We start from the raw sequence: 16,500 nt of genomic DNA on the forward strand, positions 1-16,500 counted from the left end.
GTTGAGAAATGTCATATTCTGTCTTTATGCCAGGCTCCGGGGCGTGTGGTGCATGGAAGGAATCCAGGCCCCCTATCTTCATTACAGTACTCACCCCAACCCCCCCCCCTTCCCATGAGCTTCAGTTATGGCCCCAAAATCCCACACCTGCACCCTGCACTCCCTTCACAATGCGTACCTCTGGCGTACTCGCCAATAAGGTGCTCTTGCCACTTCCTGCTTGCATTGTCATCACTAGGAACCATGTGTACATGGCGATGACTATGCAGGGAGGAAATGGGGAGAGCACCTCATCAGCGCGCACACCGGAGGTCACTGGAGCGTAAGTTGCATTGATTCGCCAGCACCTGCACAGATGATCCCTGAATGCAGCACCCACAGAAGGGAGGATGAGGTATGGATTTCTGAGGGAGTGCAGGGCGCAGGATTCCGAGGCCATATCTGACGTGCAATGGAGGGGGTAAGTATTACAAGGAAGACAAGGGGCAGGAATTTCTTCCAGGCATCGCACGCCCCGGAGCCTGGAATAAATCATTAACATAAAGACAGAATATGACATTTCTCAGGAACAAGACCACTAATATGATAACAGGTAGGACTAGTGTAACATTTGTTACCATTATTATTATTATTATAGCGCCATTTATTCCATGGCGCTTTACATGTGTATGCCATATTAATAGGTCATATACGTCCCGGGGTCGATATTGACTTTTCGGATTGCTGCATCCAATAGGTGGCACTAGAGTTCCTGTTCTCTTCATTTATGCAGAGGTCATTTACAGGCAGCTGACCAAGTCTCCTACACATTTTAGCCTATGTTACCAGTCCTTTCTGCCGTCTCTGTGAAGCCTCCTGAATGAAATGAGGGCCCAGCTGCATTTCTGAATAAAGTCTGCCTTGAGCTGACAAGGTGCACCAGTCATTCTGGAAGCACATGGCCAACGATAGTGATTCTGTGAATGTGGTGTTTTCTGAAATCCTGCAGGCGTAATGCTCACATTCCCAAACCTGATCCACTGTTGATAGAAAAACTGCAGTTTCCCTGTTTGAATAGCTGCAGCGTAAGTGTCCGGCTCCGCGGGTGTACGCAGGACGCTTGTGATGTAAAAACGTCCAAGTACGCAGAAAGCAAAATGTGCTAAAGAGCTTTACCACCATCCAGAATAAACATTTGTTTTACTACAATCCAAAGTACCTGGCTCCGCAAACAGTGATGTTATTTCAACTTGTAGCAATCCATCTTTGTGCCGGCTGCTCTGGGCCTCGCTCATACTCTCTGCACACAGCCTCCTTCCGGATGCTCTTATTAAATCTTTAGAAGACTCTTTTATATATGTATTTTTATTTTTGCAGACTGTCAGGTAATGTTGCTTACTCGGAAATTGCTTTCTAACTAAAATAAAGTTGTAAATTCTCAGATGTGGAAAGTTATTTAGAAAGTGTTCCTCAGTCTGTTCTGTGTTTTATGCACTAAGTGTATTTTAAAGAGGTTCTCTGATTTTACCATATGACCATACATTGTACTGAGGTCATCTAACTGCCACAGAATCAGTCAGTCTGATACTCTGGTACTGGGGTTCTCAACATGAAGCTCGAGAGCTACATGTGGCTCGTGGGCCCCTGGTTGTGGCTCGTGGCTTTCTGCCTGCTTGGTGCATTAGCCCCAGGTGTAGCAAACAGCTATTAAGAGTAGTTAATACACAAAATCGGATATATAGACCCATTTATATAAATCAAGATACTACTAAATCTTCGGGGTACCTTAACTTTATCATCTCCAAACCATTACCACTAATTAGTTCTGGCATTTTCTCTAGGCCAAACTGACATCGTTATGACATCGTCATCGTTATGACATCGTCATAAACTGACATGTTTATGCTGGGTTGTACAGTAGCCAGTTAAGCTTGCTTCTGGTTGTCAGGAATCAGAGCTGTGTGAAAGCTCCAAGTAGGGCTGTAGTGAAGCAGCAGTGTCTGTTATAAAGGAGATATTCTTCTGCAGCCCCAGGCCCCTTCCCAGACAGCTTTCTTCCTGTACGTTCAGTGGTCCCGTCAGGGCCTATGTCTGAATCCCCCACCAAATGAAATACTGGTGAATGCACCGACGGGGCCATTGACTATAACGATGCAGATGGAGCCACCATGTGTTCGTTTGTGCACCATTATCGGGTGTATGCGCCTACTGCAGGTGGACACCCAGACGTAGACTGCAGCTCTGTGTCTGCCTCCAGTAGGCATATACAGTCGAAAACAGTGTGCTACAGCGCCCATGGTAACTCCGTCTGCACTTTTAGATCAATGGCGCCCCGTTGGTGTATACACCCGAATCCCATTTTGAGGGGATGGTGTTCGGACTTGAGTGACGGAACCACTGAATGTGAATGCAGTGTAGAAGGGGTCTCACACGCGATTAAAACATTTGTCCAGCCACTGAATTAAAAAAAGAAAAGCGTTTGCAATGTTATAAACTTATTCAATATTCCGGCAAACTTGCCACAATGGTGACTAACATTAGTCTGAGTCTGGAAATCATAATTTATTACATTCGACCTCCTTAAAACACCACTCAGCGTTTTTTTTTTAATTTAACCACTGGAGTGGTATCACTAATACATGTTCCCTGACCCTAGTATAATAATAATATACGGTACTTACCAGCCGGTGTCTTCTGCTCCTCCCAGTGCCGCTCTGGTCCCACTCCGCCATCTTGTGACCACCACTCCTGACTGACCGGGAGTCAGATGTAACAGTCACAAGTTTTCAGTGCGAGTCTGAGGGCCCCGTTCTGGTCTTGATCTGTCATAGACTTACATTGGGAAGTGATCTCCAGCTCACCCAGCACACACTGGAGCGATCCGACAGGTCACAAACAGCCAAAGATGACCGGAATGGCGTTGAACAGATGAAGACTGTGGCCTTTGAGTTTGATACTAGGAGCAGGTAACTTACATTTAGTGATAACACTCCGACAGAGAAATTATTTAAAAAAAAGTGGTGCTTTAACGTTACTATGTATGTAAAAAAAAGCCTTTAAAAAGTTTGCTGATTGTCCATCTTTGGATTGTGTATTTAGGATACTATCTTCCTAACGATGATGGAGAATTTTACCAATTCTGCTATGTGACCCATAAAGGAGAGATACGTGGAGCAAGCACACCCTTCCAATTTCGTGCGTCATCACCTGTAGATGAGCTGTTAACAATGGAAGATGAAGGTCACTCAGACATGTTGGTGGTAACCACTAAGGCTGGTCTACTGGAGGTACGTTTAAGATATATACTGATTTATGCCAAATCTTAGTTTTGCAATTGTGTGTTGATAAAATTAGGCATTTTACAGCCTTTGGGACATCATTTTCCAAATGGCAATTTTGATCCACTTGATATTTATTAACCAGATTTCTCTCATGAACATCTTTGTAATGTTTGGTAGTAAAGCGATTGTGATATGCTGCTACATTCACATCTGGCAGATCAGAGTAAATGGTCATTGTAGATTGAATCTTTAGTAATAGATCAACAGAAATAAGATTCTTTCTTCACATATGAGCCCCACTTCCTAAACTCATTGTTCACCCTGAAAAACTGCTGAACACGAGGCGGCTGTAATCTGACTCCTCAGTGAGCTGACTGATTTAGGTCTGTCACTGAGCGAGGAATGGCAGTGACACAGACCTTTCTGCAGCTTTTTAGAATTGTTTATCTCAATCCAGTGCTGGTGTCGCATCTACACTACTGAGTGCTGCTATACGATGTCCCTGTGATGCTTTTGCTTTTGAACATGTTCTACACGGCGATACAAAAGCAGGAAACCCTCCTGTCTCTATGTGCTGTGTTTAGGAGACATCACTGCAGCTAGTTTCCTCTTACTAGGTCAGAGACCACTCAAAATTAGGGATATAACCTATAAAGAGGTAAACTGGTGAAAAGTGCAGGATACAAGTCGTATAATGAGCAGAAAGTGTGTACTCCTCTGTCACTGGCTGGTACATCTGGACTCTGGAGCTGTGCCTGCACCATCACCAGCAGATGCTGGCTGCATTACACAGGCAGCATCTGCCTTTAGCAGATTAGAGCTGAGCTACAATTGCTGCTTTTATCTCCCTGTATGCCGCTGTCAATTTCTCAGGGTGCATTTAAGGTCGGCATTGAGGGCAGCGTGCCATTCCACTCACCGATCACCTCCACTTCGCAACATGATTGCGGGTAGACAGGGGTCTGCTGAAAGCCCCTGTGCCTATCATGCCAGCGCTCCTGTGAAGCACAACCACAGGTCACCATGTCAGTGCACATAGAATTTAATTCCTGTTATTCAGTATATTATATGATAAAGTGAACAATGTCATTCAAAAGTGCAACTTACTCTGTAAAACACAAGCCCTCATACAGCTATCTTGACATAAAAATATAGCTATGGCTCTCGGAAGTTGAAGAGCAAAAAAAAAAAATTAGAAATGCACAAAATAAAAAAAATAAATAAAAAAAAAATGAAAATCTCCCAGTCAAAGTTCAAAAATAGCCAGAAAGCCTTGTTTCCTTATGTCATAAATGTGAAACAAAAGATAATTCCTAATCCATTTACAGTTGGAATTGTTCAGCTGTCCCCACCGGCAGGCGCCTTCATCCAGTCATTGCTTCCGGGACATTTCTATACTATAGTGATGGGAGAACTTGGCCTTGTGACAGAGCCGTACACGAAACGGAAGTCTTACTAGATCCATGTCTATAGCGAGCAGAACCTCTTGGCCGTGTGTAACATCTGGGTATAGGAGGTTTCCAAGATGGACCACTTCCGACACCTCTTACTCCCTACCTTCACCCCATCATTGCACAAGGTCTCTGAAATGGCACCTAGAACTAGCAGGGGGCTTAGTAGAGACTGAATCTAAAACCAAAAGACTCAGGCTACATTTTCTATTTTATTACATTTCTATAATTGCCGTTCATGGAACAAAATAGAAACTGGTCGTCTGGGATATTCATTTACGCTAAGTCTGGTTTCACCATAAGGGGAGCATGTATTCTATTCTTCCTTCTTGTGTTTCATACATTGCTTGTCATGTGTGTAGATCTTGTGTAAGGCTCCGTTCACATCTGCGCTGGAGACTCACATTTTGTCAGAAAAAAAACCAGCTTGGCATACTGTACTATTTTTCCTGTAAATGTTATATTATGTTATATATCAGAACTGTAGAAGATAAGACCTGGACTGGCTATCACAAGCCATACAGTGACCCACTGAGAGGTTCACCGTGACGTGGCAGTGGGCTTCATACAGTCTGATCAGAATGTTACGCTGAGAACCTCATGTTCAGTTTTGTGAACTTTTGCCTAGTAACATTAGGCCATTGTATGATTTTTTGATGTGGGGTCTGTCTTTTTTTTTTTTTTTTTTTTTTTTTAAATTCTCTACAGTTTCAGCATATAGCATTAGTGTCCCCTCTTTCTTTTTACTTGGATCGGCACTGCACCCATTGACCCAGGCCTTTCTAAATTAGCAGGAGACTGCAAGAGGGGTCCTGCCTATTTTTGTTTCTAGCTTACAGTCTGAGAGCATGTGCAAGGTGAGTTGTTCACATCCATTCACTTGGTGTTGGTAGTGTGTGGCGGCCATTGTTGCTGTGCTTATGGGATGGTACGGTCTGGAGTTATGGGAACTCAAGCTTGCAGCATGGGTGCTGTGAGGCACTAGGTCGCCCGCTCTGGTGGTGCACGGTTGTCGCGACGGTGGTTTACACACGGCGCTGCACCTTTAAGCTAGGGATCCACTGAGAAGTTCACCGTGACGTGGCAGTGGGCTTCATACAGTCTGATCAGAATGTTACACTGAGAACCTCATGTTCAGTTTTGCTCATTTTTGCCTACCGGCATTTGATCAGTGTATGATTTATAAATGTATGGTCTTTGTCTGTTTTTTTTTCGCAGTTCTGTTATATTATGTTACAATGCTCAGCTGTACATGGGAAAGAGGGCTGTGCCGACCTGATGGGTGCCTCTCTCGTGTTACTTTCCTGTAGTAATTATTGCTTTTCAAAATTTCAGCTTAAAATAGAGAAGACTATGAAAGAAAAAGAGGAGTTGCTGAAGATAACCGCTGTGCTGGAGAAGGAGACAACCCAGCTAAGGCAAGAGGTGGAAGGACTGGAAAGTGCCCTGTCACGTGAGCGGGAGTGCTCGGACCAGCTGATCGCAGAGCGAGATGTAAGTCTTAATAAGTTATCCTACTTGATTATTTAGACTTTTTTGACACGTGCCCATACAAAATCTCCTCTGCTAGAGTCCCCCGTCTTGTGAATTGTGTTCCTGGTGTTGGATTTTCATCTTAACATTCTACTACTGATATAATTCTGATTGTGTACTTGGTCCTGCATCTGTCTGCCTGAGTGGTATCTCGCCGTCACAATCATGGCATTAGTGTGCTGAAAGAAGGGCAAACCGCGAGCACAGGGTGCCCCTTATTCAGTCAGGCTGGGAGCTGCCTACTTTTCAGAGGTGCCACACATGAGATATTGGGGCACTATTCAGGGTGTGCTAAAGCCACTATGAGCATCTTATTCATGCTAGTAGATTCCCTGAGTAACATACAGTTTCTTTCTGGTAAATTGGCTGAAATATCTTAGCGACTCTGTCAGGACAGAATAACTCTTCAAACCCAAGTGCAGGTGCTCAGTGCACCCTAGGGGTGGCCAAACATTGAAGTGCTAAGTGCACATTCCCACTTACATGTTTTCCATCTCCCCCTCTTCTTCTTTGTCAGCTCTGGCTTTATAGAGCCAGAAACGGGCGGAGATAGAAAACCAGCAGGTGGGAAGGTGCACTTAAATGATTGGCCACACCAAGGGTTCACCGAGCGCCTCAACTTTGTTTACACAGTTCTGTTCTGGCAGACTCTCATTACATCACATGCAAGTCAGCGTATAAAAAGTAACCATGCTGCAAATTTGTTAAATAAAACACTATTGGTGTCTCCTTTTTGCTACTGTTTCCCAATAAAGTAGTTGAACTGTTTCTGCTGGTGGTCATGTAGAGGACTCACCATGGGATGATGGTGACTTTTTGTAGATCTTGACCATATTTCAGGGTAAAGGCTTCGTAACTCAAGCCTCTGGTTTGTACATCAGTGTAACTTAAAGGCAAATTGAGAAGAAACTTACGTGGATAACCAAATGCCTAACAACCATCTGCGGTGCCGATGCAACATACGACCATTGTGTACATCCATCAACTATCCTGGTGGAAGGCATGCTCCTCTGTGTCTAGTGGCTGCACACATGTATTTCTCATGTCACAAGGATGTGGAGTGGCTCATAGTTGGAAGCAGCGACAGGTAGTTGTACTAGTGGTGTACAGCTGCGCCATCTTTAAGACCCCCTTATACTCGGCTGTTTTAAGCATCTCACTAGTATGAACAAAACTTAATAATTACGCAAACTGAGGAGACATGGACCTATCAGACGTTTATAGCATGTGTTATTGTGGTTCTTGGTGTTGGTTCAGTTTGATGATGTGGTCGCTGGACCTCACTTTGGCCAGGCAGCACTCTGCATGCCTGCTGCTGGGGTCCTGATGATCATCTGATAGTCGTGGTTCCCCTGATCTATTCTAAGTTCCTCCCCTGATAAATCCTCATGATACAGGAAGAAATGCTTTGAGAAATTATTTGGGTACTGTGTAACATTATTTGGAAGTCCTACTCTTAAGTATTTGGTCACACAGGTAAGCGTGGGAGCTAATGTATAGACTTGTATTAACCTTGTAGATCCCTTACTTGCTCCTGGACATCATACATCTGTTCCTGAAAGTTTGGGTGATATCAAAACATTTATTATGAGCAGCATTTTTTACATTGTTAGGCTGGTTTCACATTTGCGGTTGTGTCCGCAGCGTTTGTACCGCATATATCTGCATGCATTGTGTATTCCTATATTTAACATTAGGGACACATGCGTTTTTGTTTGTTCGCGTTTGACAACGCATGCGTCGTATCGTCGTTTGCGGCTTGGCGCGGAAATGCAACATGTAGTAATTTTTAGAGGCGTCAATTTGCCACCTGGAAACGCATGCGGTCGATTGCGCAAGGATTGCGACAAAAAAATGCATTGCTGTCTATATGAACGCATGCGTTTACAAGCACATGCGTTTGCTTGCGTTCATGAACGCATGCGTTCAACAAGAAAAAAAAAATAGCTAGACTCTGATAAGCCACCCCCCACATACAAGGTGATAAAGGGAAGGAGTGGACATTTGCAGGTCACAACCCAGCCTTGGTTTGTAGAGGAAAAACATAGGAGACACGGTCAACACAACCAAAACTAAATTTTATTAATGAGAAATATTATCATTGTAGAATATTACTGGTACAGATCGAATTACAACAGGACATTTACACAACATTGTCCTGCCATGACACACGTCCAATATCTGAATAAAAAAAAGGCAGCAAATTGGTCCCGCATGTGACCAACTGCTGCAGTTGACCGCAGCGGGTGATGCTGGAAATCGGGCAGTGGGTGTGCAACTGGTTCATCCAGTTCAATGTTGGGTTGCTCCTTAGCCATTATATAATTGTGCAGAACCACACAGGCTTTGACCACCTCGTCGACTGATTCCACTTTTAGATTTATGGCTGATGCAAGAATGCGCCATTTAGAGGCCAGAATGCCAAAGGTACACTCTACTGTTCTTCGGGCCCTGGTCAGTCTGTAGTTAAAGATCCTTCTAGTGTGGTTCAAGTATCCGAGTTCTTGAAAGTCTGGAAATCGTTGCCACGGCCAAAAGCTCGAATGTCCACGATGATGAAGCGACAGTTCGCATCAGCTATTGCCATGAGCACAACAGAAAAATATTTTTTGTAATTGAAGTACTCCGATCCTGTTCTGGCAGGTTTGATAATGCGGATGTGCTTTCCATCCACCGCTCCTAAACAGTTGGGGAAATCACACACTCTCCAGAATTTTTCCGCAATTTCAAGCCACATGTCGACGGTGGGTAGGGGTATAAACTCATCACGGAGTACATTCCACAAAGCCCGACAGGTGTCCGCAACTATTACGGACAGGGTGGATATTCCAAGCCGGTATTGGAAGTGGAGGGATGATAAACTCTCTCCGGTTGCCAGAAATCTGTAAGAAAAGGAAACCCCCCAAAAATTACAAACTATTCTATTTATGGTGTGGTTACGCTAAAGAAAGGAAAATACCCAAAACATACATGTCAGAAAACACAAAATTTGGACTGTCATTGGTTTAGATTTGGAACGTACCTTAATGTAACCAGCAGACGTTCCTCGGGTGGAATCGCTCTACGGAGCTGGGTGTCCTGTCTCCGTATGGTTCCTTGGACACGAGACCGCAAATCCCAGAACGAGTCTTGCGACATCCTTGTATATTCATGGAATTTCTCCGGGTTGGCATTAAGCTCGCCATACAGCGTGTGATAGGCTCCACGGCTCTCACGTAGTTCGATAATGGAGTGTCTCCAAAAACGCCTACGTTGTCTCCTCCTCCATCTTTCGTGATTTCTGTCTTGCTCCCAAGCAAAAGCACAGCAAGAAACCGCTTGATGCTTAAATCCAGGTTGAAATAAAAGCTCTCCATGCGAAGATCCATCATGACACAGGATACAGGAGCAAAATCTGAAGATTACAGCTGTTCAGGGGTCTATATAAAGAAATCCCATAATACACGCCCTCTGTAGTCCCATTGGCGGTGTCTGGTTATCTTGATTTTTCTCTTGTGAAATTTCTCATCATGCGCACCAAAAACGCAAACGCAGGAAAAAACGCATATAAACGCGGCTTTTTTTAATCGCGTGCGTTACCGTATGCTTCTAAAAAACGCCGCGTTTGTACGCGTTTATTCCACCACTTGCGGATGCGGATTAAATGCTGCGGATTTAAACACAAATGTGAAACTAGCCTAAGTCTGTTTCAGCCCCTTCTGGTTACACGGGTTTAGTTACCTCTAACCACTTCTGTATCTTCTAAAAGGCATTTAATGTGTTTTTTAAATTCTATTATACTTTAAAGTTTGCTACATACATGGTCCAAAGACCCCACCCCTCCCCCCAAAAAATAAAAATGTGAATCCCTGTTATGAAAAGTGAAGGAACTGTGACCGGAAATGGGTGAGGAATCCTAACCTGAGGGATATATATATATATATATATATATATATATATATATATATATATATATATATATATATATATATATATATATATATATATATATATATATATAATATATACACACACACACACATAGTGGGGCAAAAAAGTATTTAGTCAGTCAGCAATAGTGCAAGTTCCACCACTTAAAAAGATGAGAGGCGTCTGTAATTTAAATCATAGGTAGACCTCAACTATGGGAGACAAACTGAGACAAAAAAATCCAGAAAATCACATTGTCTGTTTTTTTATCATTTTATTTGCATATTATGGTGGAAAATAAGTATTTGGTCAGAAACAAAATTTCATCTCAATACTTTGTAATATATCCTTTGTTGGCAATGACAGAGGTCAAACGTTTTCTGTAAGTCTTCACAAGGTTGCCACACACTGTTGTTGGTATGTTGGCCCATTCCTCCATGCAGATCTCCTCTAGAGCAGTGATGTTTTTGGCTTTTCGCTTGGCAACACGGACTTTCAACTCCCTCCAAAGGTTTTCTATAGGGTTGAGATCTGGAGACTGGCTAGGCCACTCCAGGACCTTGAAATGCTTCTTACGAAGCCACTCCTTCGTTGCCCTGGCGGTGTGCTTTGGATCATTGTCATGTTGAAAGACCCAGCCACGTTTCATCTTCAATGCCCTTGCTGATGGAAGGAGGTTTGCACTCAAAATCTCACGATACATGGCCCCATTCATTCTTTCATGTACCCGGATCAGTCGTCCTGGCCCCTTTGCAGAGAAACAGCCCCAAAGCATGATGTTTCCACCACCATGCTTTACAGTAGGTATGGTGTTTGATGGATGCAACTCAGTATTCCTTTTCCTCCAAACACGACAAGTTGTGTTTCTACCAAACAGTTCCAGTTTGGTTTCATCAGACCATAGGACATTCTCCCAAAACTCCTCTGGATCATCCAAATGCTCTCTAGCAAACTTCAGACGGGCCCGGACATGTACTGGCTTAAGCAGTGGGACACGTCTGGCACTGCAGGATCTGAGTCCATGGTGGCGTAGTGTGTTACTTATGGTAGGCCTTGTTACATTGGTCCCAGCTCTCTGCAGTTCATTCACTAGGTCCCCCCGCGTGGTTCTGGGATTTTTGCTCACCGTTTCTGTGATCATTCTGACCCCACGGGGTGGGATTTTGCGTGGAGCCCCAGATCGAGGGAGATTATCAGTGGTCTTGAATGTCTTCAATTTTCTAATTATTGCTCCCACTGTTGATTTCTTCACTCCAAGCTGGTTGGCTATTGCAGATTCAGTCTTCCCAGCCTGGTGCAGGGCTACAATTTTGTTTCTGGTGTCCTTTGACAGCTCTTTGGTCTTCACCATAGTGGAGTTTGGAGTCAGACTGTTTGAGGGTGTGCACAGGTGTCTTTTTATACTGATAACAAGTTTAAACAGGAGCCATTACTATAGGTAATGAGTGGAGGAAAGAGGAGACTCTTAAAGAAGAAGTTACAGGTCTGTGAGAGCCAGAAATCTTGATTGTTTGTTTCTGACCAAATACTTATTTTCCACCATAATATGCAAATAAAATGATAAAAAAAACAGACAATGTGATTTTCTGGATTTTTATTTATCCATTTGTCTCCCATAGTTGAGGTCTAACTATGATGTAAATTAGAGACGCCTCTCATCTTTTTAAGTGGTGGAACTTGCACTATTGCTGACTGACTAAATACTTTTTTGCCCCACTGTGTGTGTATATATATATATATATATATATATATATATATATATATATATATATATATATATATATATATATATATATATATATATATATATATATATATATATATATATATATATTACTAAAGTGCCTGTTCAAAACGTGACCTCTTTGCATATGCAGCTCTGGCAAAAATTAAGAGACCACTGCACAGTTTTTATAAAAATCAGCTTCTCTACATGTCTGACAGCCATTCCATTCCAGTGTCGGTTGAATTCCAACCACAGTACACCTCATTCTACTAAATGTGCTTCTGATTAGGTGATCACCTGAACCAAATCTTATTTAATGCAATAGGACAAGCTGGATGGCAAAACAAGTGCTAGTAATATCCCAAAAGTAATAGGAATGAAAAAAATAACTTTTAACCATGCCAAAAGAGATGAAAAGAAAAGTCTTGAGGGAGGAAAAGGGCTCAATTCTGGCTTTACAAGCAGAGGGACACAGGGAGCGTCATGTTGCCTCCATTTTTTAAATTTCTAAGACTGCAGTCCATTACAACAAGGTCAAGCAGCAGATATTGGGGACAACAAAGCTACAGAGGGCGAAAACAACTCTCCACTGACCGGGATGACCATCATCTTCTTCGAATGTCACTCAGCAACCGCAGGATGACATCAAGTGACCTACAAAAGGAATGGCACCTGGGGTGAAGTGCACGGCAAGAACAGTTCGTAACAGGCTCCTAGAGGGCTCAAGTCATGTAAAGCTAGAAAAAAACCTGTCATCAATGAGAAACAAAGGAGAGCCAGGCTGAAGTTTGACAAAGACCATTAAGGAATGGACCATAGAGGACTGGAGAAAGGTAATCTCTGAGTCTAATTTTCAGCTTTGCCCAGCACCTGGTCGTCTAATGGTTAAACGGAGACCTAGAGAGGCGTATAAGCCACAGTGTCTTGCACCAACTGTGACATTTGGGGGAGGATCGGTGGTGATCTGGGGATGCTTCAGCAAGACTGGAATTGGGCAGGTTGTTCTTTGTGAAGGTTGTATGAATCAAGCCACATACAAGGTTATCCTGGAAAAACAGTTGGTTCCTTTTCTAAACTTTTTAGAAAATAAATACAAAATTTATTTCTTGGAAATTCAGAGACATATTGTCAGTAGTTTGTGGAATAAAAGAACAATTTACATTTTACTCAAAAATATACCTATAAAGAGAAAAATCAGACAAACTGAAAATTTTGCAGTGATCTCTTTAATTTTTGATAGAGCTGTATGTGCGTGCATAGCCTCATAATTGTATCAATATCTTGATTTGAGGACTTCACTAATCCAGGAAGTACCTTCATAATTTTCAATCCTTTTTACTTTATACAAGCTAATATTTTGTCTCGGAGAATTTATAAAATGGTCTTAATGTGGCAGGAACCAGTCACAAGCAGCCTGACATACTAATAGGCTCCATATTACAATAAACAATATTTTCAGACAAAACTCTGTAAGGCTATGTGCACACGATCAGGATTTTTTGCGTTTTTTCGGGCCGTTTTCCACAGGGAAAAACGCTTAAAAACGCATATATAAGCATCCCATCATTTTTAATGCATTCTGCAATTCTTGTGCACATGATGATTTTTTTTCCGCAAAAAAACGCATCGCGGTAAAAAGCACAGCATGTTCATTTATTTTGCGGATTTTTCGCTTGTTTGCTGCTATGTAAGGGTGAGTGTCCACGGTAAGTAAACGTTGCAAACACGCAGCGTCCAGATGTTCCAGCATAGTGGAGGGGATTTTTTGAAATCCTGTGTCCACTATGCGTGGAAACCCGCACGCGGCGGGCCTGCGACTCCGGACATGCTGCGCGTCTTTTCAGATCGCAGCATGTCCGTGCGTCGCCGCAGGTAATATCACAGGGCCCTATGGCGTGGGGTGCGATGATCCCGGATGTGTACAGTACACATCCGGCATCATCGCGTCCCAGAAAGGGGGCGGGGCTTAGCGCCGAGCGGCTTTGCCGTTCCGGCGATACCGCCGGCCATCCTGATCGTGGACATGCAGCCTAATGCATTGGGAAGCTCCGGGAAAAAACCGCACGAAAACCGCAAAAAAACGCATGTGGATTTCTTGCAGAAAATGTCCGGTTTTGTTCAGGAAATTTCTGCAAGAAATACAGGTGCTTCTCACAAAATTAGAATATCATCAAAAAGTTAATTTATTTCAGTTCTTCAGTACAAAAAGTGAAAATCCTATATTATATAGAGTTATTACAAACAGAGTGATCTATTTCAAATGTTTATTTCTCTTAATGTTGATGATTATGGCTTACAGCCAATGAAAATCCAAAAGTCATTATCTCAGTAAATCAGAATACTTTATAACACCAGCTTGAACAATGATTTTAAAATCCGAAATGTTGGCCTCCTGAAATGTATGTTCAGTAAATGCACTCAATACTTGGTCGGGGCTGCTTTTGCATTAATTACTGCATCATTGTGGCGTGGCATGGAGGCAATCAGCCTGTGGCACAGCTGAGGTGTTATGGAAGCCCACGTTGCTTTGATAGCAGCCTTCAGCTCATCTGCATTGTTGGGTCTGATGTCTCTCATCTTCCACTTGACAATGTCCCATAGATTCTCTATGGGGTTAAGGTCAGGCGAGTTTGCTGGCCAATCAAGCACATTGATACTGTTGTAAACCAGGTGTTGGTACTTTTGGCAGTGTGGACAGGTGCCAAGTCCTGCTGGAGAATGAAATTTCCATCTCCAAAAAGCTTGTCAGCAGAGGGAAGCATGAAGTGCTCTAAAATTTCCTGGTAGACAGCTGCGCTGACTTTGGTCTTGATAAAACACAGTGGACCTACACAAGCAGATGACACAAACCATCACTGATTGTGGAAACTTCATACTAGACCTCAAGCACCTTGGATTGTGGCCTCTCCACTCTTCCTCCAGACTCTGGGACCCTGATTTCCAAATGAAATGGAAAATTTACTTTAATCTGAAAACAACACCTTGGACCACTGAGCAACAGTCCAGTTCTTTTTCTCCTTGGCCAGGGTGGATTTGATTTAAATCACGATGATTTAAATCACTGGTCAGTAAGGCTTGATTTAAATCAGTGATTTAAATCAAAGTTTCTACCTAAACTAGTTCTTGCTACTTTAACATGCATGTAGATGAAGATTTTTAGAATCACTTTTTATATTACTTTTTTCTCCCCAGTTTAATGGGTTAATCATTCATATTTGGACACCACTGTTCTGTTACTTAGGAAGGAGAAAAATAATCCAGACCTTATTAACAATTTAAATAGATTTATTCAACTGAAACAATAACAACATTACAGCATAAGTTATTTGCTTAAACAAACATCCATGTTTGTTAACTAATTTGGCTAAACAAAATATATATATATTTTAAGAAACTTAGACTGTCAGCCCAGCCAACACATGAAAAACTTAAATACTACTGTCCCTGCTGTCCTCTGTAGCTCACTTGTCATCTTCATCTTCTTCTTTGTTCCTATTCATAATCTGGAAAAGAAAAACAAGCTTTCCTGCTTTATTGGGTCCCAACCGATTTCTCAATTTAGAATGAATGAGTCCAAAGGAAGAGAATATTCTTTCAACGCCTGCAGAAGAAGCTACTGCTGTTAAAAGTGAAATCATTACTTGAACAGTCTCTAAATCCAAGCGCTTAAGTGACTTCCACCAGTTTACTGGTGTGACCTTCCTTAAAATATCTTCAGCAAACATATATTTCTTGAATGGTTCCCCCTTAGCTCTGAAGTTTACTATAATTGGCATTAAAGATGGATGATTGCTGGATACCCATGTCATAGCTAACTCCTCTTCCTCAGCACTTAGGTTTTGACCCTGATATTGGATATTGACAATATTTGCCAAAAAATGAGCTGGAGTCAGTGCTTGTCCCATTCGTTTGTTTACTGCTTGTAATTTAATTCTGTCCATGTGTAGTTCTGTTTTTAAGTGTTCACTCAGTTCCTTCCAAATTTCAACAGCATCCGCAATAAAACAGCTATTTTTCTGTATTTTGTTTAAAGCCTGAGAGATGGGTTTCAGGAAGCTCAGCATATGTTCAACATTTCTCTTAAGCCCAATGTTGAGGATTTTGGCCATGACAGTGCCATCTATTTTATCTCGATTTTCTTCACAAAGTGTCATCAGAATAGGCCAGTTTTTGATATACTGCTCAAAACAGTCCACCACAGAGTTCCATCTAACATCTTGTGGGAGCGTTAGCTTGGTTCCACCCATCCTTTTCAGAGCTGCTGCAGCAAAATGATTATTACGGAAGTATTTAGCAATTTCAACAACATTAGCCTTTATTTCTGGAACACTTAAGTCTTTGGCTAAGAGGTGCAGCAAATGAGCACTGCAACCATATGTTATTAGCAGCTTTGTATTCCCTTCCTGCTCTTCTAAATCTCTTCTCATCTTGGATACATTTGCAGCATTGTCAGTGACCAAACTGCGTACTAGACATTTTAATTTTTGTTCACATGTCGTTATAGCTTTTACTGCCACTTCTTGTAAGTATTCTGCTGTGTGTGCATTTCCTGACGTATCAGTTGTTTGTGCAAGGAAGACTTTACCTTCTTCTGTTGTTATACAAGCACATACAATAGGAT

The 16,500-nt window shown here is 42.3% G+C and overlaps 1 protein-coding gene across 1 annotated transcript in view; it reads left to right on the forward strand.

The window, feature by feature from the left end:
• TAX1BP1 (Tax1 binding protein 1) overlaps positions 1-16,500 on the forward strand; it is a 152,097-nt gene that overhangs the window by 58,705 nt on the left and 76,892 nt on the right. The window contains exons 4-5 of the mRNA XM_077268822.1: positions 3,079-3,266; positions 6,047-6,205. Coding sequence (XP_077124937.1) covers positions 3,079-3,266; positions 6,047-6,205 — 347 coding nt within the window. The remainder of the gene's footprint in view (positions 1-3,078; positions 3,267-6,046; positions 6,206-16,500) is intronic.

This window comes from Ranitomeya variabilis, chromosome 6 (assembly GCF_051348905.1).
Source record: "Ranitomeya variabilis isolate aRanVar5 chromosome 6, aRanVar5.hap1, whole genome shotgun sequence".
NCBI classification, from domain to species: Eukaryota; Metazoa; Chordata; class Amphibia; order Anura; family Dendrobatidae; genus Ranitomeya; species Ranitomeya variabilis.